At 33.3% G+C, this 26,664-nt stretch overlaps 2 protein-coding genes across 2 annotated transcripts; one reads left to right on the top strand and one right to left on the bottom strand.

The window, feature by feature from the left end:
* Positions 1-2,556: 2,556 nt before the first annotated feature.
* Positions 2,557-3,170, bottom strand: LOC124457230. The gene is made up of 3 exons (XM_047007511.1): positions 3,050-3,170; positions 2,805-2,924; positions 2,557-2,693 (listed from the first exon to the last, which is right to left on the bottom strand). The coding sequence occupies exons 1-3, from the start codon at positions 3,168-3,170 to the stop codon at positions 2,557-2,559; spliced, it is 378 nt and encodes a 125-aa protein (XP_046863467.1).
* A 255-nt stretch (positions 3,171-3,425) lies between these two features.
* Positions 3,426-9,227, top strand: LOC124457492 (nucleolar protein 58-like). Its single transcript, XM_047007732.1, is given in 16 exon segments — positions 3,426-3,588; positions 4,050-4,126; positions 4,582-4,634; positions 4,716-4,774; positions 4,777-4,839; positions 4,933-5,020; positions 5,093-5,141; positions 5,217-5,416; positions 5,694-5,794; positions 5,988-6,032; positions 6,874-7,000; positions 7,140-7,303; positions 7,397-7,531; positions 7,626-7,684; positions 7,942-8,047; positions 8,994-9,227. Coding segments are annotated over 15 exon segments (1,371 nt in total). The 5' UTR covers positions 3,426-3,543; the 3' UTR covers positions 8,994-9,227.
* The last annotated feature ends 17,437 nt before the right edge of the window (positions 9,228-26,664 follow it).

Genomic DNA, 26,664 nt, shown 5'->3' with positions numbered 1-26,664 from the left:
ATATGTTTGCAGAATACGAAGAAAAAAGAGGCCGATTGAGAATGATTAGTAAGTGTGATATATTACCATCAAACATCCGCAATCATGCTGCAACTGAACTTGCCGACTTGCCTAAAGACAGTTCCATCACAAGGATAAGAAATCGTTGCATTCTCACTGATAGAGGACGTGGTGTTATTGGCGTTTCAGAATATCAAGAATTATGTTTAAATATTATGCTGAAAAGGGTTTGATTGCTGGTGTGCAAAGATCTCAGTGGTAAAAAAAATCAACTAAAAATATCAAGGAAAGACTGAGCTTTTAAATGGTCAGATTTACAAAAATTGTTCTGATGCAATTCAAAAAGTTCTTTTTTAATGGAACAATAACATCACGTCTATGGTGTTTTCTAACCAATGAACATCAATAGTCAAGTTTTGATTTTTTCTAAAATACTTGCAGCGCGTTGTTTAGTTGCATTGCGAGAATCTTTTGAAAATATTTCTAGTTTGTGGAGGATTCCGCTATCTTCTAGCTTGCTTTTCTCAACCAGACCTGAAAGAGATGAAAAGATTTTAAAACATCCATAATTTTATGTTGGGTTTTTCATTTTATTCTAACTATAAAAGATGGCAATCACCTTTTGTTAACAATGCTTCAATGACTGCCATTGAATTATACAATGTTTGCTGGTTGTTCGTTTCATTGTTTAGTACATCAGAAATGCTTTCTAGCATATTGCTCTCATCCACATACTACAAATGATCTTCTAAATGTAAACAATAATTTCATTTTTCAGCATGTGATTTGATTTGATTTTATCCCACATTCATTAAGCAATGCTTTTCACAACTGTATACTCACCATTTATGATACTGAGCACCAAGGCAACACCCATCAAAACTTCATTCTGCATTAGAGCATATTGTTATGTTACCATGGCAATAATGGGTGACATACCATCATTAATTAAAACTGCTTGAACTGATTCTTCGCAAAAAAAATGGAAATGGTTTAGTTTATTTCATTGTGAGTTTTTTTCAACATATTAACAAGAACTAAGCTAATTTTCGAGTATTTTTTAGCAATGTTACTAACAATCATGATGCTTCAGATTTCAGTCCTTCAATGCCCAAAGTTTTTGCAATTGACACCACATTCTTCAAACAGTCTTGACTTGAACATACAATATCAACTGCTGCATCTAATGGGAAAACTTTCACACCATTATAGCTACAACATAGCTGTCAATTATGATAAACATTTAGCTAAATTTGTTGACATAGATAACCTTACCCACTCCCTGTACTAGTAGGCGTATAACAGCAATGGCTCTATACATTACTGGAGATGAATTGTCTGATGAACACAGGATTTCCATAGTAAAATTCAATATACCTGCATTTATCAAAACTTGTTTATTACTTGCTGAAAATTATACCATACATGGTTATTAAATTTTTATCTTGTCAAAATCATAACAGTATGAGATATAGCATCAGTTAAACATGTAATTTGTTGAGGCAGTTCATGGTTAATGTAAAAATATCCATACAGCATCATCTTCACAGTGGCTACTAAGCAAGTTTATCAGTTTTTCATGCACTCCTATTTTCACCAGTTGAATGCAGTTCTCATCTGACCAAAAAAAAAAGACAAAAGAAGATGGTGGCATGATGTCATGCTTTGTTTCAGTGAAACATTTTATTGCTTTTGTCATTATTGAGCATTGAATAGGTGCTGCTCACCTGTGCGACCATTGTTTCCAATAGCAACAGAGCAAGAGTTACAAACATGTGAATAACTGGATTTAGTCCAAGGAAGAATTTTTTCATCAAATGTATTTTTTTTTCACCAGCAAATACTTGAGCTTAAAAGTTATCTGAAAGCAAATTCTATTAACTATGCATGCAAAGAAAATAATTCAAAGATTTGTCATTGCTTTTATTGTACTAACCATCACCAAGAAGAAGTATGATTAAGTCCACGCTAACTTTCAACTTTTCCGAAAGATTGCCAGTATTCTCACTAGTCATGTTAGTTAAAACAATTTCCTGCAAGACCTCGACACAGTTTCCTGATAGCAAGACATGTTTTGTATCTATTTAAAACATGAAATTGACATTATCTGACACCTTAGCAAAAGCAACAATGAAATTAGTACCTTCTTCTGCAATCATCTTTAGGCATTCAGCAAGTGATGTAGTTAGTTCATCTTTTGAATGTCGTAAAGCTTTTATAAATATTTCACATCCTTTGTTTTCATAAAAACTACTAACTCCTTCTACAAATATGTCAAATGATGAAATATGTCAAATAAAATTGGAACTGTATTTTGTTCGAAAGCTTCGAAATTTCTACCATTTTCAAAAGATATGTTGAGTACAGCGCCACATGCAGTAACATTTTGTCTCACATTTGTCTCTGGTCCTCATTCTGTAGCTCCTTTATTGCATTTAAGATTATGTCTACTCCTCCAACATTCAATATCACATCTCGGGCATGGTGTATAAAGGTGAAAGAGTTTTTAGTGTGAAATTCAAGAGATGCTCAAAAATTTCAAGTAGGGATATATAGTTATGCAAGTGTACTGTTATCACAAGCCAAATTTCCACATCGAAATGTGTGAAGAACAATTTCAGGGGCCTTTGAATTGAAACATTTGAGAATCATTCGTATCAACTCTTCTTCCACAAGCATATCACGGCATTCCTCTATAAAGGAGAATATTTTCAATCAAAGAAAAAAAGAATGTTATATGTTATAATGCTTAATTTCAAAGTAAAAAAAAAAGACAGATAATCCAAATCATCAAAATAGTTCACCATGTTTACAAATTTCAGCTATCAGCTCAAGGAGACTTGCTGTCAAATTTACATTAGAACTATTAAGGCACGATTTGATCTGCGGTATAATCACACTAATCTTGTCCAAAAGGCCGATTACTAAAATAAGAACACATTCGTTCTAATTAATCCACAATAAGAAGTGTTTTGAGCTGCCTCTCATTAACTGGGAGGTTTAGGGCAGTACATATGTGTGATTCTTTTTTGATGAAAAAATGAAATACCTTCGTTATCCTTTAAACTATCAATTGCAACTCTCAAATTAGCAATATGAGATTCTGTCGAAATTTGATCTCGATTAAACGAATTTGTTATTGTTTCAACAATTTCTGTTGAGTTATCCATTTATTTCAAACAATTTGTATCAATTTCATTTTGTAACTTTGGGTATAATACAAAACGATGCAACGGAAAATTAGCGTTGATTTGAGATGATCATTGATCCATATCTTGGAAAATCCACTTAGAGTGATTCATTGATGGCAGATCAATGATTGATAGCAATGATTGAGATTAGAGATTGTGGGTACTGAGAATGGTACTGAGATCAGTGCATCAGTGACGTTCATGTCACACGTGACCTTACAATAACTCTACATGCGCAGTGGTCATCTCTTCTACACGTGTGTACCGTTGACTTGGCGTTGAGGCTATTTACTTGACAAAAAATATATTAAAACATATTTTTTATAGCTTTGCATTATTTTTCTGGTAAGAGATGCTAGTATTGTTCGAGACTTCAGCAGGTTATGCTATTTTTAAGGTATGTAAAATGAACACTTGGATGTCATTGCCTTTGAGCAGTGAACACTCGTGGTGTCTGAGTAAATGTGATTTAAAAATTATCTGAATTTCTCATTTACTTCGCTTCCAGTGTATGTTGACTTCATTAAAACAACACACCAGTTGTTTAAACGTATTTCCATTGATGGAACAAACAATGTTATATATAGACAGATGTAAATATAGACAGTCACAAAAGTATAACGAGGAGGGGACTGAAAAATAAGAATTTCATTGAAAACAATGGTGCATTTTTTTATATACTCATCATATATTTTCACATCACATTGTACGTACTGTGAATGTTATTACTTATGTAAGGATTGTGACTCATGATTTATCTGATCCACACTTATCTATGATATTTGTATTTACTTTTTGGCATACTGTATACCTATTCCTTATCTTGGATTACAATTAGTTTCCTTGAATTTTTACTAGTTATTGGATGAGGGGAAACTTCTGAAAGCTGACGATTTGTACAAAGACTTTGAGAATGCTGAAAGTGCACATAAGATGTAGGTATTTTTCTTGATGAGTTTCTTCAACTTGTGTGTTGAGGAATTGAAATGATTTTACAGTACTGGCAGCTTGACCCTCTCGCTTCATTTCAAAGTATTAGTTAGTTGAATTAGGACGAAGTGGAGCAAATTATCAGATCTTTCTTTGTGTAACAAGCAAATTCGTTGAAGTAGATCTTGTTGAAATGGATATTCAATGGCATTGAATAAGTGAAATATGTCCAATTTTATGTGTTGAGTATGTTGCAAGTTTTAGTGCTCATGATAATCCTCGCATTTATATTAAGACACAATCTATAGAATTGTTTCACAATCCAATTCATTGTAATTACTATTCTACTTTCTCATGCACTGGTTCATTCAATATTCATATCTAAGCTATTTCATTTTTAGAAAAGCTTTCTAGTTTATTATGAAATTCACATACAAGCATATAATTATTTTGTTTCAAGATTAAAATTGAAGCATTTTGAAAAGTTTAATGACACAACAGACGCATTGGCAGGTACAATCATTTTTATGTAAATCTTGTTTGTATTTGTTATTGACTTCTTTTCTTTTGATCATTGACTTCATTCATCTTTAGCTGCAACTGCTGCTGTCGAGGGCAAAATGTCAAAGAATTTGAAAAAGGTTTTGAAAAGATTGTGTCTAAAGATTTGAATGAGAAACTGGCTGTTGCTGATGCAAAACTGGGAAATTCGATTAAAGTAAAATAATTTAAACTCTTATTCATTGAGTTCATTCTTGTTTATTTTTGCCCAACTTGGTGTATGTTAATAAGTATTTTATTTTCTCTTTAGAAGAAATTGAATCTTAATTGTTTGTACAGTTCAGCAATTCAAGAATTGATGAGAGGCATAAGAAGTCAAATGAACAACCTACTGACAGGTTCATCTTTGAAATTTTAATGTTGTTTAATTTTTATGTTATTTGGTCTTAATACCCTTGATGTCATTTCAGGACTTCCCGAGTCTGATGTTTCGTCCATGGCTCTTGGCTTAGCTCATAGGTTGGTTACTTTAAAGTGATGTCAATTTGAATGAGAGTTATGAAATATGCATGATTGCATGTGTGTTCTTGACAGTTTATCTCGGTACAAGCTGAAGTTCAGTCCAGATAAAGTAGACACAATGATTGTGCAAGCCATTTCATTGCTTGATGATCTTGACAAAGAGTTGAATAATTATGCAATGAGATGTCGGGAGTGGTATGGCTGGCATTTCCCAGAGTTTGGAAAGATCGTTACTGATAATTTGGTGTTTGCCAAAGCTGTGAAAAAAATAGGTACAGTAAAATACATACTGACATTACCTGCGCTTATGTTGTAGAGGTGATTTTGGTTGGTCCATGAAATATGTCAAATCCAAAGTTGTCAAATTCCTGGTCATTTTTACCGTAATGGTCAGGGCCAAGTCTTTTGTTAATAAATAATGCAAGGAACATTAAATTTGTTGACAAAGATTTTTTTGTCAAAATCTATTTCTTTGTTGGACTTTTGGAAACAGACATGTTGCATATAAGGTTTTTAGATTTTATCGCAAATGATAAATAACTATTATAGGTTTACGAACCAATATTCAAAATGTGGACCTCTCTGACATCATTCCTGAAGATGTAGAGGAAGAAGTAAAAGCTGCTGCAGAGATTTCAATGGGAACAGAGGTGCTAATCATAAATTTTATTTCAGCTAAACAATTTCTCAAGTAATTGGGATAAAAATACTGAAATTATTTTAATTTATTTTTGATGTTTCTGAAGTTTTTAGTTTTACTTATTAATTATTTTTGCAAATTGTTAAGTGAGATGTCTTGTTTTATTTGTAGATTTAATATGTTTTTATTTTTTATTTTGACAGGTATCTGATGGAGATATTGCAAATATAATTTACCTATGTGATCAGGTATGAAGACAGATAAATTAAAATATATTTTACCTATGTGATCAGGTATGAAGACAGATAAATTAAATCCCTATTTCTTGCACACATAATGTACAAAGACTTTTGCATTTTTGTCTTGTCTTTAAGCTTGTGTTATCACAATTCACTTTATATTTATGCTTGATTACCAGTGTGCGAATTAGTTCAGAAAAAACGGTGTGCAATTTTTTTGACAAAGTGTTCCTTTAGAGGCATAATCAAATCGATATTACGTTAATTATTATATAGCGCTAATTGCTAAATTAATATTTTTAAACGTGAACATATTCATATGATTTACGACAGTGTTTTTCGTTAAAACTGCTGATTTTTGCACATCGTTTGAAAAAGTGATGTGCAATTGTTTTCATTTTAGCTAAAACGATGTGCAAATTGCACATTGCACACCGTTAATTCGCACACTGTTGATTACAACAAGTGTACTGAGGCCCTTTCTTACAAAATTACCTTATTAGAATTGAATGCTTTGGTATTATTAGTTTTTAGTGCAAATTTTCCATGTAGGGCTCAAGAAAAATCACCCACCTTTCATCAATTGATTCATTAGTCTACAATAGGGTTATTGAAAATGTTTTTATTTGTCATTAAGTAAATGGATGTTCAATTCAGGTTACATAAATGAAAATTAAATTTGAATGAATAGAGAAATAGAATAAATGTATGGAATATTATATGGCAATATTCCAATTACTATTAATGCTGTTTTTTTGAAACTTTGTATTATCCTTGGATTCATAGTTTTTCTTATGTTTTCTTCATATCAGTAGGTAGCTTTGTGTTAACTGTTATATTCAATTTATAGGTTATTGAGATTTCTGAATACAGATCTCAGCTGTATGACTACCTAAAGAACAGAATGAGTGTCATTGCACCCAACTTGACTGTCTTAGTTGGTGAACTTGTAGGAGCTCGACTAATAGCACATGCTGGTACGACTTTATTTCAAGCTACTTTAACTATGTATTGTTGCAAGGGCCCAGATTTATGTGAAGAAATCATTGTTAAAATAAATTTTGGTATCGCTACATGTAACTGCTATTGTGTAATGCTTGTTTTTATTGATTTTAGGTTCCTTAGTAAATCTTGCAAAACATCCGTCATCAACAGTTCAGATATTGGGAGCAGAAAAGGCATTATTTCGAGCTTTGAAGACCAAACATGACACTCCAAAATATGGTCTGATATATCATGCTTCTTTAGTGGGACAATCAAATGCAAAGAACAAGGGAAAGGTACATAGGATATTAACAAACACCTAAGGCATTTTCTATGCTTGAAAAAGCAATCAAATAATAAATAGAGCCTTTACCTTGTTTGTTGTCTAGATATCACGCATGCTTGCAGCTAAAGCATCGTTAGCAGCAAGAGTTGATGCTTTAGGTGAGGATGTTGATGTTGAATTGGGAATGGAAATTCGGGCTAAAGTTGAATCAAGAGTACGAGCTCTGGAAGAAGGCCAGGTAAAAGGATGAATACAGTTTAGTAGGAAGAAATAAGTGTCACTTTTGTTTGTAAAATCTTGAAGTGTTAAAAGTAAAGCACATCTCTTTATAGAGGAAAAAATATAGTGGAACAGATAAAGCTGTCAAGACTCAGAAAGACGAAATGCAAGGGTAAGCTTAATATCTTTTTCTACAAGCACTTAGTGATGCATGATTTTAAATTCATTTGCAAACCCTTTATCTTCTCTTCTACATCATTAGAGCGCAGAGTATGTACACTGATGCCCCAAGAATTTATTGAATAGAGCTTGTATAAATTACAGCTTAAACATAGTAAAAATTTTCTATTTTCCCTGGGCTTTTTATCATGTTTTATGCAATGCCCACTTCTGTTGATGTGTATGTATGTGGTGTTGAAAATTTTTTAGTGAAATGAAAAGATATAATCCTGAAACAGACTCCACTTTGTTTTTTAGAAAGAAACGTAAACGTGAAGAATCAATAGATTCATTAGTAAGAGTCGGTTTTGTTTAAGTAAGTAACGAGTAACATATTTTATAGTTGTTAAGTACGTGTTAGGTAATGTTTGAATTAGGTTTTTCAAAAAATATTTTATGATCAAGTGTGCTGTTGTTGTGATATGTAATATTCTGTGCTTTTTGGCTTTCTAAGAAGTGCTGTACAATAACGCTTGTTTCATGTTGTGTGGCATGTTCATAAAGTCGGGTTTTATGGCATCTCTCAGTTTTACCAATGTACGATTTGTTACAACCTGGGAAGTAACTTGATATACGACATTGAAACGAGACAGTGGTGACATTTTGTCTTTGTTGGAAGTAAAAATAGCGACTTTTTTGTGTTAAAAATTATAATAAATTAAACTGGTTTAATGAGATATTTACGAATTTTTTTGAGACAGTTATAAATAATCTTTGTTCCTTGTGAGCCTTGATAAGATATCTAAAATTTGGACACGTTTTGGTCGATGGTTTGAGATTGAGAGAAATCATTGGATGAACTAGTTAGATTGTATTTGTGTTAAAGTTTTTAAATAATTGACTTGATCAGTTGTCGTTAATTTGTTGATAAAATTTATTAATTTGTGCATTAATAAATTTCAGCACGACAAACAGGGTTGAAACTAAGCCCGGGTTGAAATTGCTCCATGTAATCGTCCTCTTAAAATCATAAAAAAAACTTACATGATGGCTCTTTCCGCAATTGAGGAGGCGGCGGCTTATTTTTATCAGTCGTGTTTTCTGTAATCAAGAAATAGACAAAAAAGCAAGCCTAAATGTGTGTTTCTTAATATCAAAATCAAACCCAAGCATCGACAGTCAATAGAAAACATAAATTTATCTTATTCACATGTAATTATTAAATCTCTTTTGAAATTTACTTAACTGAACGCAAACATGTGTTTATTAATTTACTTACTGTTTTGTCTATGTTTTAAATATTTATTGTTACGGCTTTTTAGGCTTTGCCAAGATCTTCCTTCCACAATCAAGATGAATTGAGATCAGACAAATGATATGAAAGAGTTAATCCCCGTTTCATTAATATTCTTCAATGCATTACCTTTTCTCTTTCCATGCTTTTCCAAAATTCATTTGTAAATACTTTTCTATCATTTGCTTTAATATACATAAGAAGCTTTTTGCCATCCTCATCTTTGTAGAGCCTTAGAAAAATAAATTAATTTTTGACACTATTTATGATCGTAACAATTTGCTTAGAAATTAAATATTTAAATAATCACTTAACACTAAATAGTCGAGTGAATAAATGATCATTCAAAATGAGTAAGTAACGAAAACCATAGATGTATTGAAAAATATGCATTGACTAGGTTGATTTTTTCTTCCATGAAATCGTAAAAGTCTTCACAAGGAATTGATACAACGTCCGTGGTGAATTTTCATTTCATGTAATCGCTCCCATACCCTTGGGTCAATTTCGAGGCCCCGTCACTTTGGTAAGAAATTGTCTTTGCCGATTAAATCAACAAGTCTTAGGTCGGTGAATTAAAGAAGTAAGAAAAATTTAGCATAGCCATACAGAAGTCATCTGCATAAATCACGATTATTTAAGTTTGTACTTATTAATATAACTTGGATACTTCTGCGGCTGGTTGTACGAAAGCCGTTTACAATAAACGACGTTTAGCCGTCATCCAACGTGTATATTATTAATCTGACAGAGAGTAAAACGATGGTTAAACCTGCGATGCATGCACGCCGTTTATCGTAGCGTTTAACTAACTGGGGCAAGTTGTATGAAAGGCGTTTCACTCGTTAACCAACGTTTAAATCGCCCTCCATGCAGAGCAAAAAAAGCAAAGAAACTTTAGCCATTAGTTATGACTAGTTTCTTTGTTGTAAAATCGGTATTAAATCAGCGAAAGATAAATAATAATAATAATAATAATAATAATATAAATAACAATAATAATAATAATTATAATAATAAAAATAATAAAAATAATAAACTACTATTTGACAATTGTGGACATTTAACTAGAAATTTTCCCAGGTTTAAAAATAAATTAATTGATTGTTTAAACATGATAATACGAGGAATTTTTAAATGAGATGGTTAGTTGTAGTTTTTTTTAGTTACTCGGAGTTGACTGAAGCAACCGTCAAAGAATAATTTTTTGTATTAGTACTATATAAAGGTATTGACACTTCATAATGACAGCTCCGGTTTGTGTATGTTAGTTTCGACAGAAACAGCTAAGATGATGTATTATTGCAAGAACTTGTGATTTTGTCTTTATAATGTCTGCTCATTTAAATAGTGGTATAGCATTGTTAAAAAATAACATTTTCTTTTTCTGCTTGGCTCGCAGGCTGATTCTGTTGAATAAATCTGCATCTTAAGTTCACCTGTCAAGATTTTTTGCAAGTTATATGTACTTAATTTCTATTTAAAGTCATTATGTTCACATGTAATTAATAAATTTCTTTTGACATTTACTTAACTCAACGCAAACATGTGTTTAATAATTTACTTAATATTCTGTTTCTTTTACATGTCTTATATCTGTCTCTGGTTTGATTGTTAGTATCTCTAGAATGTCTTCTCATGTTGTATTGCTAATTCGCTTCATTATTTTTATTTTGTTGTCTTGTTTCGTAGACTTTGTGCTATCCTTACGCTGGGATTTATGTATCATTATATCCATATACAATTGGGTATATGAAAAGGCTTTGTAAGGCTTGTTTCGTCGGTACTATGTATTATTGATGGTTTTGTTGGGGTGCTTTGCGTTTTGTTGTTTTGTTTTGTAGGCTAATTTGGGTTTCGTTATTGTTGGTCATTTTGGCTGTATATGTTCTTATATTCAGAGCGGTATATATCATTCCGTGACTTTCCTGTAAGACTACTGCTTCATTTGTGGGTTGCTGGGACAAACTTTTATTTCCGATCTGATGTTCGGTTTGCAAATTATTTTCAAACCTTGTTTGCCTGTATTTTACAGTATTTTCGTGCAAGACAGTACAATGTTGGTGTGTATATTTCCACTTCACTGGACAGAAACTAAAGAACTCGAATGTGCACTGACTAAACATGCACGCGAACTTAAACAAGCTTGGTACAGTAAAGACAAAACTTTTATACATTCATATATATATATATACATATACATACAAAGTGTATATATAACGTGCCCTCCTGGCTACCACCAAAATAAATTGGTGACTCCTGCACTTGGGACACAGGACGTACGTTATTTATAACGATATACTGCATTCGTCAGTGCTGTAAACATCCCAAGTTTTGCTGACTAAAAACAGCTAACAACTTATCCGCATAACAAATCCCTATTTACACAAGAGCAATTGCAGTTTGTATTGTCTTTATTTTGCCTCCAGTAGCTCTTTTAACTCATAAGCGAGACTCTCAATTGAGACAGAGCCACTTCTTTAAGATTTGTGCACATAACTCGCTGACAATGGTACTACAGTATAAATGTTGTGCCAAATATACCAATAATAATACATATAGCTAAATGAGCTTTACAACAGTTTTTATTCCTGACTACACTTCTGTGTATAAGCTGCATGAGATACAATAATGTTAGTTTTTTAATTACATAAAACATTTCATCAGCATTCATGTTAAATGTCCATGTTGCTTGATACATATACATTATCAATTGCACATGGTTTATAACACAAGCAGGAAATATACATGACATTCAATTAGTGGGTTTTATTGATATTTTATCATATATTTCCTATTTAAAAATATTTCTTTTTTGTGTACATACAATCTTGCCTGCTAAAATTTTTCTAAGAAGCAGAAAGCTCTTGCTACTCTTTGATGATTTAAAAAGTAGGAAAAAAATGAAACTCCCAAGATTTAGACAAAAATAGGCTAATAAATCACAAAGGCATAAATAAGAGTTTCACAGCTAAGGCTCATTAACAAATGTACCCAATAAATTTTATAACTCAGTTTTTTGGAATGCAGAATTAAGAACAAAAGAAGTATTTTGTGTATAGCTGTGAATATAGTATTTCACAAGCAGAGAAAAGACAGTTGCTAGATTACATGGCTACTAACTATGATGACTCAAAGAAATATTTTCTAATAATAAAAAATCCATCACTGTCATCTTTTACAAATATGTGTGACTTGTGACTTACTCAGCTCTTTTAAACAGAAACAAAACGACATTTTCCTTTGTTACCCTCAATCTCTCAGTTTTAAATTCTGTAAAAGCAAGGCCATTTAAACATTTAACTACTTGCACATAGAACACCATATGAATCAATTTGAGAAGAGTTCATTGTTTCGTTTTCCCAAGTCCGTTATATATAAATAGTAGATGAAATAAAGCAGTCCTTTTCGAGACTCATATCATTCATCCACATCGTATTGTATCACACAGAAGATAAATGTCCATTTTCTGGAGAAAAGTCCAAAGTATATGCTACAATTTAATTCGGTTATCATGTCACCGTCAATCGTTTATTAAATTTTCTTTTCGCATCATCAACATCCGTAAAAACGACAATAGTTTGAAATATTTTAAGATTTTTACATGAGCGAAGAGATTATTCTTGATTTTGATGTCATTTTATAGTTCACTTGCCCGCCATTACAATGCATTAATTAATTAAACTTTATGTCATTTAACGTAAACAACACTCCACGCAATTTCCACGCAAGTTAACTACGCAGTTACTTAACTATCCGACAAACTACGTTTTGTGCAACGCAGTCAAGTCGAGCAGTTAAATAACAGCAGTTAAGGAGTTAACTACGGTAGTTAGCGTTAACTATGTTAGAGTTAACTACGTTTTTATAAAACCGGCCACAGAAAGAACATTGACGCCATCTTTTCATGCATATAATTTACCATATAGATATATATCAACATAATATTGTGTTTAGATGACGTAGATGATCATCTAGCTATGGTACTGCCAGATTTCTCAATTGAAAAATAACTGGTAATACTCCATTGAGAATTTGTGACGCGGGTAGAGAGGCTTAAATAGGAATTATCGGAGCTTGACGGATGTGATCTCTTTTATATACTTCTTCCTTGTCAATTAAAATCTGTGTGCATGAATTATGAGTCTCAAGAGAGGCGTTTTAGGATTTCACTTACACATCATAGCAAATGAGTATTTCCCACTACAAACAACATTGTGTGTCTGTCAATTATTTTTTCCTTTTTTCTTATAAGCTCTTCATTTTCTGTAAAGCTTTTTCAATCTGATAATTAAGACGTGAAAGTTATCCTTTAGCAATTAAGCCTGAATTGAGATTTTATGCATAAAGGTAGTCGACGATTACTTTCTGGCTTCAAGTTGTAAATAAAGCTCCAATATACAAAAGCAATTGTTCATGTTTCATTGTAGTTTAGTCTTTCGTTATGCATTATTTGATGATTAACCTTGACTTATCTTGAATAATTAAAATCATTAACGTATATAAAACATCGATTAATCAATATTCGTTCTATTTCTCGATGATTCTCCTTGTGTACTTTAGTTTCTACTCAGCTGTTCTATTTCTCCTCAAAGAGCACTATTGTCTTTATATCGCTTGTTTCTTAGGCGTTTAGTTTTCTTCTTGGGATAACATATGTCTGATATCTGTCTCAGCTTTGATTGTTAATATCTCTGGAACGGCTTCTCATGTTGTATTGCTATTTCGCTTCATTATTCTTATTTTGTTGTCTGGCTTCGTAAACTTTGAGTTATCTTTACGCTGGGATTTAATTCACTTGTATTTAGTGAGAATGTGTCTTGAATCTTTATATTCAATCATTAGCTTTATGGTCAGTAAAATCGCAATGCAAATGTTTAGTCGTCGACATTTAGTTTTCTTCTTGGGATAACATATGTCTGATATCTGTCTCAGCTTTGATTGTTAATATCTCTAGAACGGCTTCTCATGTTGTAGTGCTATTTCGCTTCATTATTCTTATTTTGTTGTCTGGCTTCGTAGACTTTGAGTTATCTTTACGCTGGGATTTAATTCACTTGTATTTAGTGAGAATGTGTCTTGAATCTTTATATTCAATCATTGGCTTTATGGTCAGTAAAATCGCAATGCAAATGTTTAGTCGTCAGCATTTAAAGTTAGGATAACATATCTGTTATAAGTTTGATAAGGTTGTCTTGCTAAGATTTTGTTGGGTATGGGGTATAAGATTTGTTATTATTGATGGTTTTGTTGGGGTGCTTTTCGTTCTATTGTTTTGTTTTGTAGGCCAATTTGGGTTTCGTTATTGTTGTCATTTTGGCTACATATGTTCTTATATATATGTCATTATTGCCTATATCCCATTATTTTCTTGCAAGACAGTACAATATTAGTGTGTACATTTATGTTCAACATAGTCCACTTGTGCTTAGGTAATTAGAAATGAAATAAAAGATTAAATAAGTAAAGTGTTTGACTTACTTACTTTTTTTAAATAATTATTGAATCTGTTTCCAATGCCTCGCCGAGATCTTCCCTCAACAAGCTAGAAAATTTAGATCACAAAAATGATATCAAAGAGCTGAACCCCTTTTAAGAAATGATCTTCGATGCATAACATTTTCGCTCTCAATATTTTGCCAAAACTTGTTGCCGTACACTTCTCTTTGATGTTTTTTTTAGTGTAGTTCAACAACTTCATATCTTCTTACGCTAGGAAGAAGAAAATGAAACAAAACTTCAATTTTATCACTACAAGCCTTTTGGTGATTTCTCACTCTTTAGGGGATATAATTCCTGTGCTAAGATATCGTTCATGTGTTACGTTTTTCGAAATCCCAAGCTCTTTGCCGAGTTGAAACTTAAACCTCGTAGCTTTTTCCTTATTTTACAAAAATTCCCTAACCAAATGAGAAGGACAAGTTAGAAAAAAGCAACCGACAGAATACACTAATAGTGTGTGCCATCCTGAAGGTTGCATATAGAAATTTGTTAAGGCCAACAACATTGCAAAATTTATACTAGATAATGTGACAATTATTTGGTTCTATATGCTTATATTTCTAAACTAAGGAAAGCAGTCTATATTGAAAAATCATTTTTTAAATATTACCTCTTCCTTTCCATCATTTCTTCTACAGCTGAATGAAGATAAAACTGAAAGTAATACAATGTAAGCATTAGATAAGATGGTTATTGATGAAGGTTAATTACGTTTTAAGACTGGATATTATAATACTCCGAAAAAAGGACTCATGTTAACTCAATATTTGAGAAAGAAAGAAGAAATTTTTTTTAATTAAGCAATATTTCGAATTTATTACAAATTCATCATCAGACTATATTTAAAAGCCAAAAACAGCTTTACTTTTACTAGTAAAAAACGGTTTTTGTTTAAGTAAGGTGGAGGCATTTTGACCTTTACCAGTACGTTTTAAACAGGCAAAACAACATCACTTTTCTTTAGCTAGATTGAAGTGTTCCTTTGAAGGCAATCCAATGTTTAGAAGTTTCACATAGCCAGCATTAGTGACTAGAGCTGTTATTTTCTTGAATATGGTTTGCATTTACTCTGTATGAGGAGCTCCGTTGAGGAGCACTCACACGCATTCTTGTTTTCAAATTACGGCAAAAGTAACATACAACAATCTCTAGATTTTAAAAGATGAGAAGATAAAGTACTTAGTGCAATTTTTAAGCATCGAATATAATTTTAGGTCAAAACTGCCTCTGACTTAGCAACCTAGCTGTAGATTACTATACCTTGACAACGATGGGTCAAATTCAACTCTTCCTAGACGAGTAATTCTCAAATGAATACGAATACTTTCCATTGTCTTTACTTACAGTTCCAACAATTTGTTTAAATTAAATTTAAGTAAAGATACGTCTGGGTCTTCGCCATCTTCACTTTGAACTGTCATTTGTTGGATTACTCTATCCGCTAGACCCCAAATTTTTCTTGCTTCTCTATTGTCGTCTAAATATATAGTTTACAGTGTCAAAGGTACATTTGGAAATTCAAAAAGGCTCATTTCACTTACTAAACCATTAAAGGCAGATAAATATAATAAATTATCTACTTCCTTTTTGTAAAAATTATCAACAAAATATCAGTGGTGTAGCGGAGAAAATTTGGGGCACTTGAAGTAACAAAATTTAATATACGCTACACCACTACGAAAAGATCCACATGAAATAGACAACATACTTGAAAAATGAAGAAAATGTTTAAGAATAGATTGAAAATGAGGAAATGCTTCTGTTTTTTTAATCTTGCGTTTTATCATCTCCGTCATTCCTGAACAACTTTGCAAGTCGTTCGTTTGCTAAAAAAGAAACGTTCCGTTATCATATCGTTAACTTAATAAAAGCAAAGTCTGTATGATAAAATATGAAACCTCGCTTTTGCCAGGACAATACGCCTTAACAGAGCTTTAATTTAACTGACGAATTAATCAACTCAAGAAATGAGTAATTGTTGACCGTATATTGGAAATAGTGTGAATACCTGTAAATAGTTACTGTAAATGTTACACGTTTAAGAAACATATTACGAGTTACCGTTAACGTAACTTGTATAGGTACGTAACATGCTATAGAAACTAGTATTAGCACAGACTGATTTTCTTAAGATTGAACAGGAAACCTTTTTTTTTTAATTTCCTTTTCCTCGCCACCAACTTTCGCCATTATCATTGTCACAGCTTCGTCTTTCAGAGCAAGCTCTTTTGGAAAAGATCGACGGATTTATTTGAGTTCTACTATTAACCAACCAATTTCCTTGTTAATTTCTATTGCCAGCGCCGATTCTGTCTGCAAGAATTGATGGGAACATTGTTTCATCATTTGTTGTGCAGATGATACCTGAGGTGTTTGTGTAACAATAGATGGTTTAAACACTTGCTTTATTTCTATTTAATATTTCAGAGCATTGGCGTCTGCACAAGCAGGTGGAGGCATTATGACCTTTACCAGTAGGTTTTAAATACACAAAAACTGTGACTTTGTAATACTTTACTAGAATTTTCTGAGACAAAAGGTCATAAGCAAATAAGCCAACTCCCGAATTTAATTTTTGTGCTATATTTATACACGGGATGCCTTATCCAGTGTAATAAAGACAATAATTAAAAAAAGAAAAATTTTAATATAATTTATAATATTAATACATATAAATTTAAAACATTAATTAATTATAATTAATATTACTTTTAATAACCAATTGTACGCTACTTGGTTATTTATTAAATAACCATTTTTAGTTCGGTAACGATTTGGTTATATCAAATAACCAAGAAGTTTTGTTACACTTGGCGTACTTAAGATGACGTAACGTTCGTGTTCTACTTACCCTCTCGTACAGCTCGAACAGCAAGAACATCGATATCTAGTCTCTCAAGACGAACTAAGCCATTGCCTGATTTATGTTTACCAAATATTTGGCTTGACTGAAGAAACTAGATAACAGAGAAAAAATAAACGTATTTATACATTGATATAATATTAATATAATAATATAATTAGTCGACGATTCCTTTCTGGCTTCAAGTTGTAAATAAAGTTCCAATATACAAAAGCAATTGTTCATGTTATATTGTACTTTAATCTTTCGTTATGCTCTATACGATGATTTACTCTGACTTTTCTTGAATAATTAAAATCATTATCGTATATAAAACATCAATTAATCAATATTCGTTTCATTTCTCGATGATTCTCTTTGAGTCCTTTAGTTCCTGCTCAGCTGTTCTATTTCTCCTCAAAGAGCACTATTGTCTTTATATCGTTTGTTTCTTTGGTATTTAGTTTTCTTCTTGGGATAACATATGTCTGATATCTGTCTCAGCTTTGATTGTTAATATCTCTGGAACGGCTTCTCATGTTGTATTGCTATTTCGCTTCATTATTCTTATTTATTTGCTTTGCTTCGTAGACTTTGAGTTATCCTTGTGCTGGGATTTAATTCACTTGTATTTAGTGAGAATGTGCCTTGAATCTTTATATTCAATCGTTAGCTTTATGGTCAGTAAAATCGCAATGCAAACGCTTAGTCGTCGGCATTTAGTGTTATTGTTGGGATAACATATCTCTTATATCTGTCTCAGCTTTGATTGTTAGTATCTCTGGAACGGCTTCTCATGTTAGTATCTCTGGAACGGCTATCTCTTAGTTTATTATCTCTTTTTGTGAACTGTAAATGGTCGTGTTTGATTCACATTGTTGCTTTATATGCAGAAGCGTACTACTTGTTTAACTAATTCCCAACCATAGTCCTGCCTAGCAATGGCACTTTGAATACCATGTTTAAAAATCACGCACAGTTGTAAACTCTTTTATGCCATCTAGAGTGCCTACTCTCCAGTAATCGTACAATGTTTGTAAATAGATCACTAAAATTACTAATCTTAGTGGTATATGAATGTTTTATGCAGGGTGGTGTTTGAAATTAAATGAAGATACAATCTTCGCACTTTATTGGACAATTTAAGCAATTTTCTCATAAACCTGAAAAAATCAGGTGACTCAACGGGATTCGAACCCATGACCTCTGCGGTGCCGGTGCAAAGCTCTGACCAACTGAGCTATGAAGTCACACAGTGGTGAGCAGGTCAATTTTGTTGGGCTCATGTTTTCTCGTGAAATGAATGTTATATGAATGTTTTATGCAGTGCGGTGTTTGAAATTAAATGAAGATATGATCTTCGCACTTTATTGGACAATTTAAGCAATTGTCTCATATTGTCTCGTAACATAAACAATAGGTACACAACTAAGCATGTTGAAATTTCAGCACGGTCTATAATTTTGCTCGTGTAATCGCGTACGTTATTTTGATTGGATACTATAACAGGCCCTTGATGATTTTAGCCCCACCAACAAGGCCAAATCTAAGCCCGGGCTGACAGGGATCCATGTAATCGTTCCTTAAAAACAATAAAAAACATACATGATTGCTCTCCAAGCAACTTATCTTCAACTAAGGAATAAGTTCTTTTTTTTATTTGTGTTGTCTGTGATGGATAAAAAAGAAAGCCTAAATGTGTGTTTCTTGATATCAAAATGAAACTTAAGCTTCAACAATCCATAGAAAAAATAAAATTATCTTGTCCACATGTAATTATAAAATCTCTTTTGACATTCACTCAACTGAAAGGAAACATGTGTTTATTAATTGACTTACATACTTTTTTTAAAAAAAATTCCAAAATACTAGGTTTGCAGGCTTTGGCATGATCTTCCTTGAACAATCTAGAAAAATTTAGATCAGGCAAATGATATAAAAGAGCTGATCCCCTTTTAAGAAATAATCTTTAATGAATTACATATTCCCTCTCCATATTTTGCCAAAACTTATACGTGTAGACGTCTCTTGGATGTTCTTTCGTGTAGTTGAGAGGAGTCATATCTTCTTCAGATAGATTAAGAAAATTAGGACCATGTATCCATCTACCAACCAATTGTTCAGGCGATATACCTCTTGAAGCATCATCCGCGACTTTCTGCAAATCAGCAACATTCTGCATCCCTATTTTTGCTTAAATGCAATACATTGCAGCAATGCCGACTAGATCAAATAGTCGAGCAATTTGGCTCAAGGCGGCTCTTTTGAGTAGTTTCATCTACGCAGGTTGCCTAACTTTAAAGCTTAGCGTATCATTATGGGATTCCGTATAGTTCCCAGTATCTTTTCTTTAACCGGACCTCCAGACATGTTGTTGATCTCCTCGCGGGCTGTATTTTCTGCATTTAATTTCTTGATCGACAACTGTCCTTTAACTTGAAATCCACTGGTTTCCAGTACCTTATCGACTCTTCTATTATTTTTCGGGCTTGGTCGACAGAACCCACTGACTCACAAATGTCATCCATATATGTATTATCTGCGATAACTTTCGATGCTTACTTCGATATTTTCCAGCTTTTTTGGCTTTTTTCGAAGTGCTGTCAATGCCATAGCTGCAGTCGGTTTGTCGCCAAACGTCATTATTGGGTTTACATATACGTCAGGTTTACGATCAACTTCCATGTCTCTCCAGATACAACGCTGATCAAGTTGGTCTTGTTCTATTATGAGTATCTTATGATACATTTTGGTAACATCTGCAATGATCGTGAATTCATTTTCTATGAAACGTAGTAGGACTCGAAATAGATTATTTAAAGGATCCTGACCTTTCATTCTGTAATCAATTAGACTATGCCCTTGATATGTTGGACATAAGTTGAATACGATTCTAATTAGCGCAGATTTCTTCTAGTTTTACGACTTCAAGGTAGTGGAACTTGAAAAACAAGAGAGAGCAAATGGTGAATGTTCAGTTCAGAACATCACAATATTAAATTATTTTACGCAAATAAAAATGTCACCTGGTACTGCATCCCTTAAAGTTGAAGGTGGTGGTGCTCCAGGGGTAAGTAATGCAGCTAACGGAGAAGGGGGAGGCCGACCAGCATGTGCTTCAAGATTAGGAACTTCAGGTGGTGCACTAGTACTATTCTTGACAAAGTGCTCAACGTTGCAATCCACAGGAATCTTCCCAACAAATTTTTCGACGATCTCTTTAAGTTTTTCCAAGACTTTTTGTGAGCTTTAAGCTGGGAAATAAAAAAATCTCCACATGAAACAAAAATATGATATCATAAAACATTAGAAAATTGCTTTTCATGAATGTTAGCACTGTTGACTTTGCTGTCAAGCTCTTGTATTCTTTGAAATGCCTCATTCTTCTCTGCAGTCTCACGTTCTAATTCAATTTTTAGTTTTTCCATGTCTTCCTTTAGTTCGTCCTTTAACAATAAACAAGACGTTTAATGGGAATCGTACAAAGATAGCGTAAAACAAAAAATAAAAAATAAAAAAGACCTTTTCTTGTGATGTCCAGTCAAATGTTATGTAAAGCTTAGCAAGCCTCTGTCGCATTTTTTCCAAATCTTAAATACACGACACATTAAAACCGAAGAATACCATCAAAATGAAAATCTTCATTTCAATTTCACAAACCTTCTTTGTCTTCAATTTTCTTGCTTTGCTCATATTCTGCGGCCCTAGCTTAATGATAACACGTCGGCATTGTCTGTGGAAGTTCAATGATATTTAAAAGAAAACACTTTCCATTCTCTTTACTTACAGTAGCAACAATTTGTTCAAATTCATATTAAGTAAAGATGCGTCTGGGTCTTCGCCATCTTCACTTTGAACTGTAAATACTATTTGTATTTAATTATACTAGTAAAAATCCGTTTAATTAGCACATGCTTAATTACCACATACTAGAAATGGCCTAGTCTTACTCTCCAAAAACACTTCCTTAAATAAAACTATAAAGTAATCATTTCTGCTATACTTACCGTATTCACAATATGTTTCGCTCATATCGACTTCTTCCATATTTGTTCCCAGTTACGTAAAAATGAAGAAAATGATTAAAATGGAATTTTTACCATACTACCAGTTTGGCGACAAGAATTCCCCGAAATAAGGGATAATGTCGATAACTGGGGGCTAACTTGCTTAACTTATGTGACAATGCACTGTATATGCAAATCTTTTTTTCAGAAATGATTTTAAAAAATTTATCATCTGTCCTCGCATTAAGAAAATCATTGAAACATAGTTTGCTTTTTAAATAAGAACTTACATCTAAATGAAGAATTAGCATTACATAATGGACTAGTTGTTAAAGACGCATTATTTAACGCTAATTTGGGAATTGGTTGTTTACCCATATTTTCTGTTGCATGCAACCGATTGTTTTAACGAAAATTAGTTTTAAAAGAAATCAGTCAAACACATCTGAAGACATAAGTCCCCGCATTCAATTAGCTCCACGAACATTTACGACGTCTTACAGGCAATGCTAAGATATAGATATATATATATATATAATTGAAAAAAAAATAAACCACGAATTACTTCATCGAAACAAGACAATCCGCAATGAATTTTTAACCTCATTTGCTGTGTCCAGACGCTCAAGGGCGTTTCAATAGTCATTTAACACCCAACAGTGGAGTGAATAAGTGATCATTTAAAATAAAAAAAGTAACGAAAATCATGTATCTATCAAAAATATGTATTGACTAGGTTGTTTTTTGTTCCATGTAGTCTAAAACGTATTCACAAGGAAATTATTCAATGTCCGTGGTGAATTTTCCTTTCATGTATTTGGTCCCATAGCCCCTCCTCCCAGGTTCAATTTCGTGGTGCCGTCAGTCATTTAAAGAAGTAAGAAAATTCTTGCATAGCCATACAGCAAGTCAACTACATAAATCACGATTATTGAAGTTTGTACTTATTAATAAAACTTAGATATTGCTGGGGCTGAATGTACCCCCAAGACTTACATTACCCCTTCTTTCCACTAATGGATTTTTCCTCCCAAGTAGGTAGAAGACATATTCCTTTACATAACAATAAACAGTTAAGATATATCTCAATTGTCAAATAGATTACTTTTATGTAATATGGTGTAAAGGAAATTTTGACGACGGCTACATTGATCCGTTTGATTAGTATAAAATCAGTGGCGGATCTAGGGTTAATCAAAATAAATTACTGCTCAACATTTTGACTATATTTTCATTTCTAAGACCTTCAGAGACGAGTCCGTTGGGGAAATTATATTCTTTAGAAATTTAAGTCCAATAGTGCTTTTCTGAAAGGGCTTTGAATTTAAAATTAAGCAGCTTTAATTTATGTTGCCTGCTGCTGCTCGTTGTGACTACCCCTAGATCCGCAACTGTTTAAAATGAAGTATATCGCTTTCATGGATCAGGGGCGGATCAAGAGTATGTCAAATCCGTCGCGCGACTGATGTTTGAAATTTTAACAATTACCAATTCATATTAATTAAAAATTCATCAATTATTCTAACTTTATCGCATTTACTTCGTGATAAAAATCCAGCTTTATTTCTTATTGAAAACTAATGACTAATCCAATGAATATCTCGTTGGTAACAAGATCAGTTGAATTTTAATTGACCTGGAATAACCGACTGATAAGCAAGTGGCTTGACTGGTTCGACGGATAAAGGAGTCTATGAACGCCAAAAACGCTTATTTTATTGGTCAATGGCCAGATCAGTGGACAGTCTGAAATGGTTTCGACCGACAAGAGGGGTGGCCGGACGTATAAAGGAGTCCAATTGATATCTTACAATTCGTTCATTTGAATTTTTGTTTTATTGTGATTGGTTTGACGGATTTCGACTGATAGCCAACTGAACTAACATAGTCAAGCTCACTGCCTAAATTGAATGTTTAATCGTTTCATAGTAATTTTTATAAGCATGATAGAAAATAAACTACAATCAGATGGAAGTTATGGAAATCTTTTACAAATTCGTATTTTGACATGAATGCTGCTGCCCAAACTGTGATTTTTGCAAGAGGGTGAAAAATTTATGGATAGATTGTAAATGCTTCGCATAGACGATCTCGCGAGCGACATTTGAGTAATTGATGTTCAAAAGAAGCCAACATTGTTTTGAGTTTTATAAGCAGAAATTTATATCCAAAATCGAAAGTAAAGGACAAGTGAAGTGTATGCATGAAAGTAATATATCAAAGTCAATTAATGCGAGTGTGTGATGCGATTTTTGTCAATATGGCGTATGGCGTATTTTTGTCAATATGGCAGATTGATGCTTCTAAAATTGTTGTTGCCGAAGTACATTCAGCTATGATTTCTTTAGTGCTCACGAATTCATAAAATAATGAAACACGAATTCATAAACTAATGCATATTCCAAAAATTACTGTATGGTTAATGGCTTTTATTTTATATTTGGAACACACCAAGCAGATTTTTAAAGAATTAAGCATTCTTGATATCTTTAAAATCAACAATTTTCTTACTGCTTTGTTTATGTTTCGTTTCCACCATCTCAAAAATCTTTCGGAAAATTTTGATGATTTTTGTATCTAGTAATGAATCCATCAACATAACACAAGAAACTCTTACAAATTTCACAATCGGCATAAAAGAACAAACTATGTAAAACATACTCTTTACAGTAAAGGAGTTGACATTTGGAATTCGTTAAAATCAACGTTAAAAAATATCGACTCCTGGAATACGTTCAATAAACAACTCAAACGTCATTTTTTTTCTTTTATATGTACAATGATATTTTTTTCAAAATACCTTTATAACTGTGTAGCTGTAATATATTGCAACTTTGTAGATTCATAAATGTCTCATAAAGGACTGCTCATGCGTAGATACATGTAAAGTAGATGTAACTCTGCTAAAGTGACTTGTAAATTAGTGCAATGTTTTTGCACATATCTACATCACCAAAACATATCAAGCAACATGACCAATGATGAAATCACCAACAATAGCAACAATAGTAGAAAGAGCTAAAAAACCGTTACAAATAAAATAAAAACAAAGAGCATTTGTTTCAAGTATCCATTCATATTTTCCTGGAGACGTTTACTTTGGCATTGCATCTATGAAAGTTCATTTAAGTTGAAGTTCTTACGCTTGTTAAAATGTTCGCATATGTCATCCAATGAAATTACATGTAAAAAGATGAAAGCCAACGAGGAAAGGATTGTAAATAATTTAAAAAAGAACATTTGAACTTGTACAGTTTATTTAATAATCTAAATAAAAAGGCTCAACAAAGACCAAATGCTACTAGGTTCAGTTTTGCAAAGTTTTTCATTCATCATTTATCAGTTAATAACATTAAAATGACATATTTATATCGAAATCGCACTCTTCAGTTTCACAATACCCAACGGATATGTTTCCATTTCATGTAAATGCATGTTTCAATCACGAGAAGTGATTGAAACACAAACACAGTTATTCTGACACACAAACACAGTTATTTCTTCACATCATTTCTGAAATCATTTCGTTCTAACAAGTATCCAACGAAACATTACCTCGCTTACTTTGGGTTTATTTTTTATTCTTTTAGCTCGTTCGCGAACTAAAAAAAGAAGAAACACACTGTCTTCATCAAAAAAGTTATCGGGGAACTATTACAGTGATAAAGAGAATTCGAAAATCATTTATGGTGAAATAATTTTGCTTCAAAGCGTTGAGTACTTGATTATCATCATAAGGATAACTGTAAATATACTCGTGTATAGTCATGCATTGTGTACTATTGCTTTTGGAAAGTGTTCTTTTGATAAGATACGGGCCATGTTTTTACAGGGATGAAATAAGGAATCTTACATATCATATTAAAACTAGTAATGAGTTGCATGTACTTAAATTGCAATTTTGTTGTGGTAGCATAACTCTCGAGAGTATGACATACATTAATATTTAACCATATGAGCATGCTCTATGCAGGGGTGGATCTAGGATTTTTCAAACGTCAGTCCTAAACCGGCAAACGCCTTATGGGGTCTGAGGGCATCCTCCCCTGGAAAATGTTGAAGCCTAGGGTCCCAGAAATGCGATTTCCAGCGTTTTGGAATAGCTTTACAACAAATGTTCAAAGTGAATGAAATCGCAGTTTTTCATTTTTTCTTACAAAAGATTGAGGACAAACAAGCTAAGACCGTTTCGCCCAATGTCAGGGCTCTTCAGCATGTCTAGGAAACACATAGTGCATAGCAATAATGTTATTCCGGACATAAACAGTCTTTGTTTTAGCAGCAACGGCGCATTACAGCAGCCAGTTGTGCTGTCTTACATTTCTGCAGCAACGGCGCATTAAGCAGCCAGTTGTACTGCATGACATTTCTGCAGCAACGGCGCATTAAGCAGCCAGTTGTACTGTCTTACATTTCTACAGAAACGGTGCATTAAGCAGCCAGTTGTACTGTCTTACATTTCTGCAGCAACGGCGCATTAAGCAGCCAGTTGTACTGTCTTACATTTCTACAGCAACGGCGCATTAAGCAGCCAGTTGTGCTGTCTTACATTTCTGCAGCAACGGCGCATTAAACAGCCAGTTGTACTGTCTTACATTTCTACAGCAACGGCGCATTAAGCAGCCAGTTGTACAGTCTAACATTTCTGCAGCAACGGCGCATTAAGCAGCCAGTTGTACTGTCTTACATTTCTGCAGCAACGGCGCATGAAGCAGCCAGTTGTACTGTCTTAAATTTCTACAGCAACGGCGCAATAAGCAGCCAGTTGTACTGTCTTACATTTCTGCAGCAACGGCGCATTAAGCAGCCAGTTGTACTGTCTTACATTTCTGCAGCAACGGCGCATTAAGCAGCCAGTTGTACTGTCTTACATTTCTGCAGCAACGGCGCATTAAGCAGCCAGTTGTACTGTCATGCATTTCTGCAGCAACGGCGCATTAAGCAGCCAGTTGTGCTGTCATACATTTCTGCAGCAACGGTGCATTAAGAGCCAGTTGTACTGTCATACATTTCTGCAGCAACGGCGCATTAAGCAGCCAGTTGTGCTGTCATACATTTCTGCAGCAACGGCGCATTAAGCAGCCAGTTGTGCTGTCTTACATTTCTGCAGCAACGGCGCATTAAGCAGCCAGTTGTGCTGCTTACATTTCTGCAGCAACGGCGCATTAAGCAGCCAGTTGTGCTGTCATACATTTCTGCAGCAACGGCGCATTAAGCAGCCAGTTGTGCTGTCTTACATTTCTGCGGCAACGGCGCATTAAGCAGCCAGTTGTGCTGTCTTACATTTCTGCTGCCACGGCGCATTCAGCAGCCAGCTGCAAAGTCAGTAATATTTCTACAGTAACGTA

Source organism: Xenia sp. Carnegie-2017, unplaced genomic scaffold (assembly GCF_021976095.1).
Source record: "Xenia sp. Carnegie-2017 unplaced genomic scaffold, XeniaSp_v1 HiC_scaffold_6, whole genome shotgun sequence".
Classification (NCBI taxonomy): domain Eukaryota; kingdom Metazoa; phylum Cnidaria; class Anthozoa; order Malacalcyonacea; family Xeniidae; genus Xenia; species Xenia sp. Carnegie-2017.
Note: the sequence above shows the minus strand (reverse complement) of the source record. Positions and strands in the feature narration are given on the sequence as shown.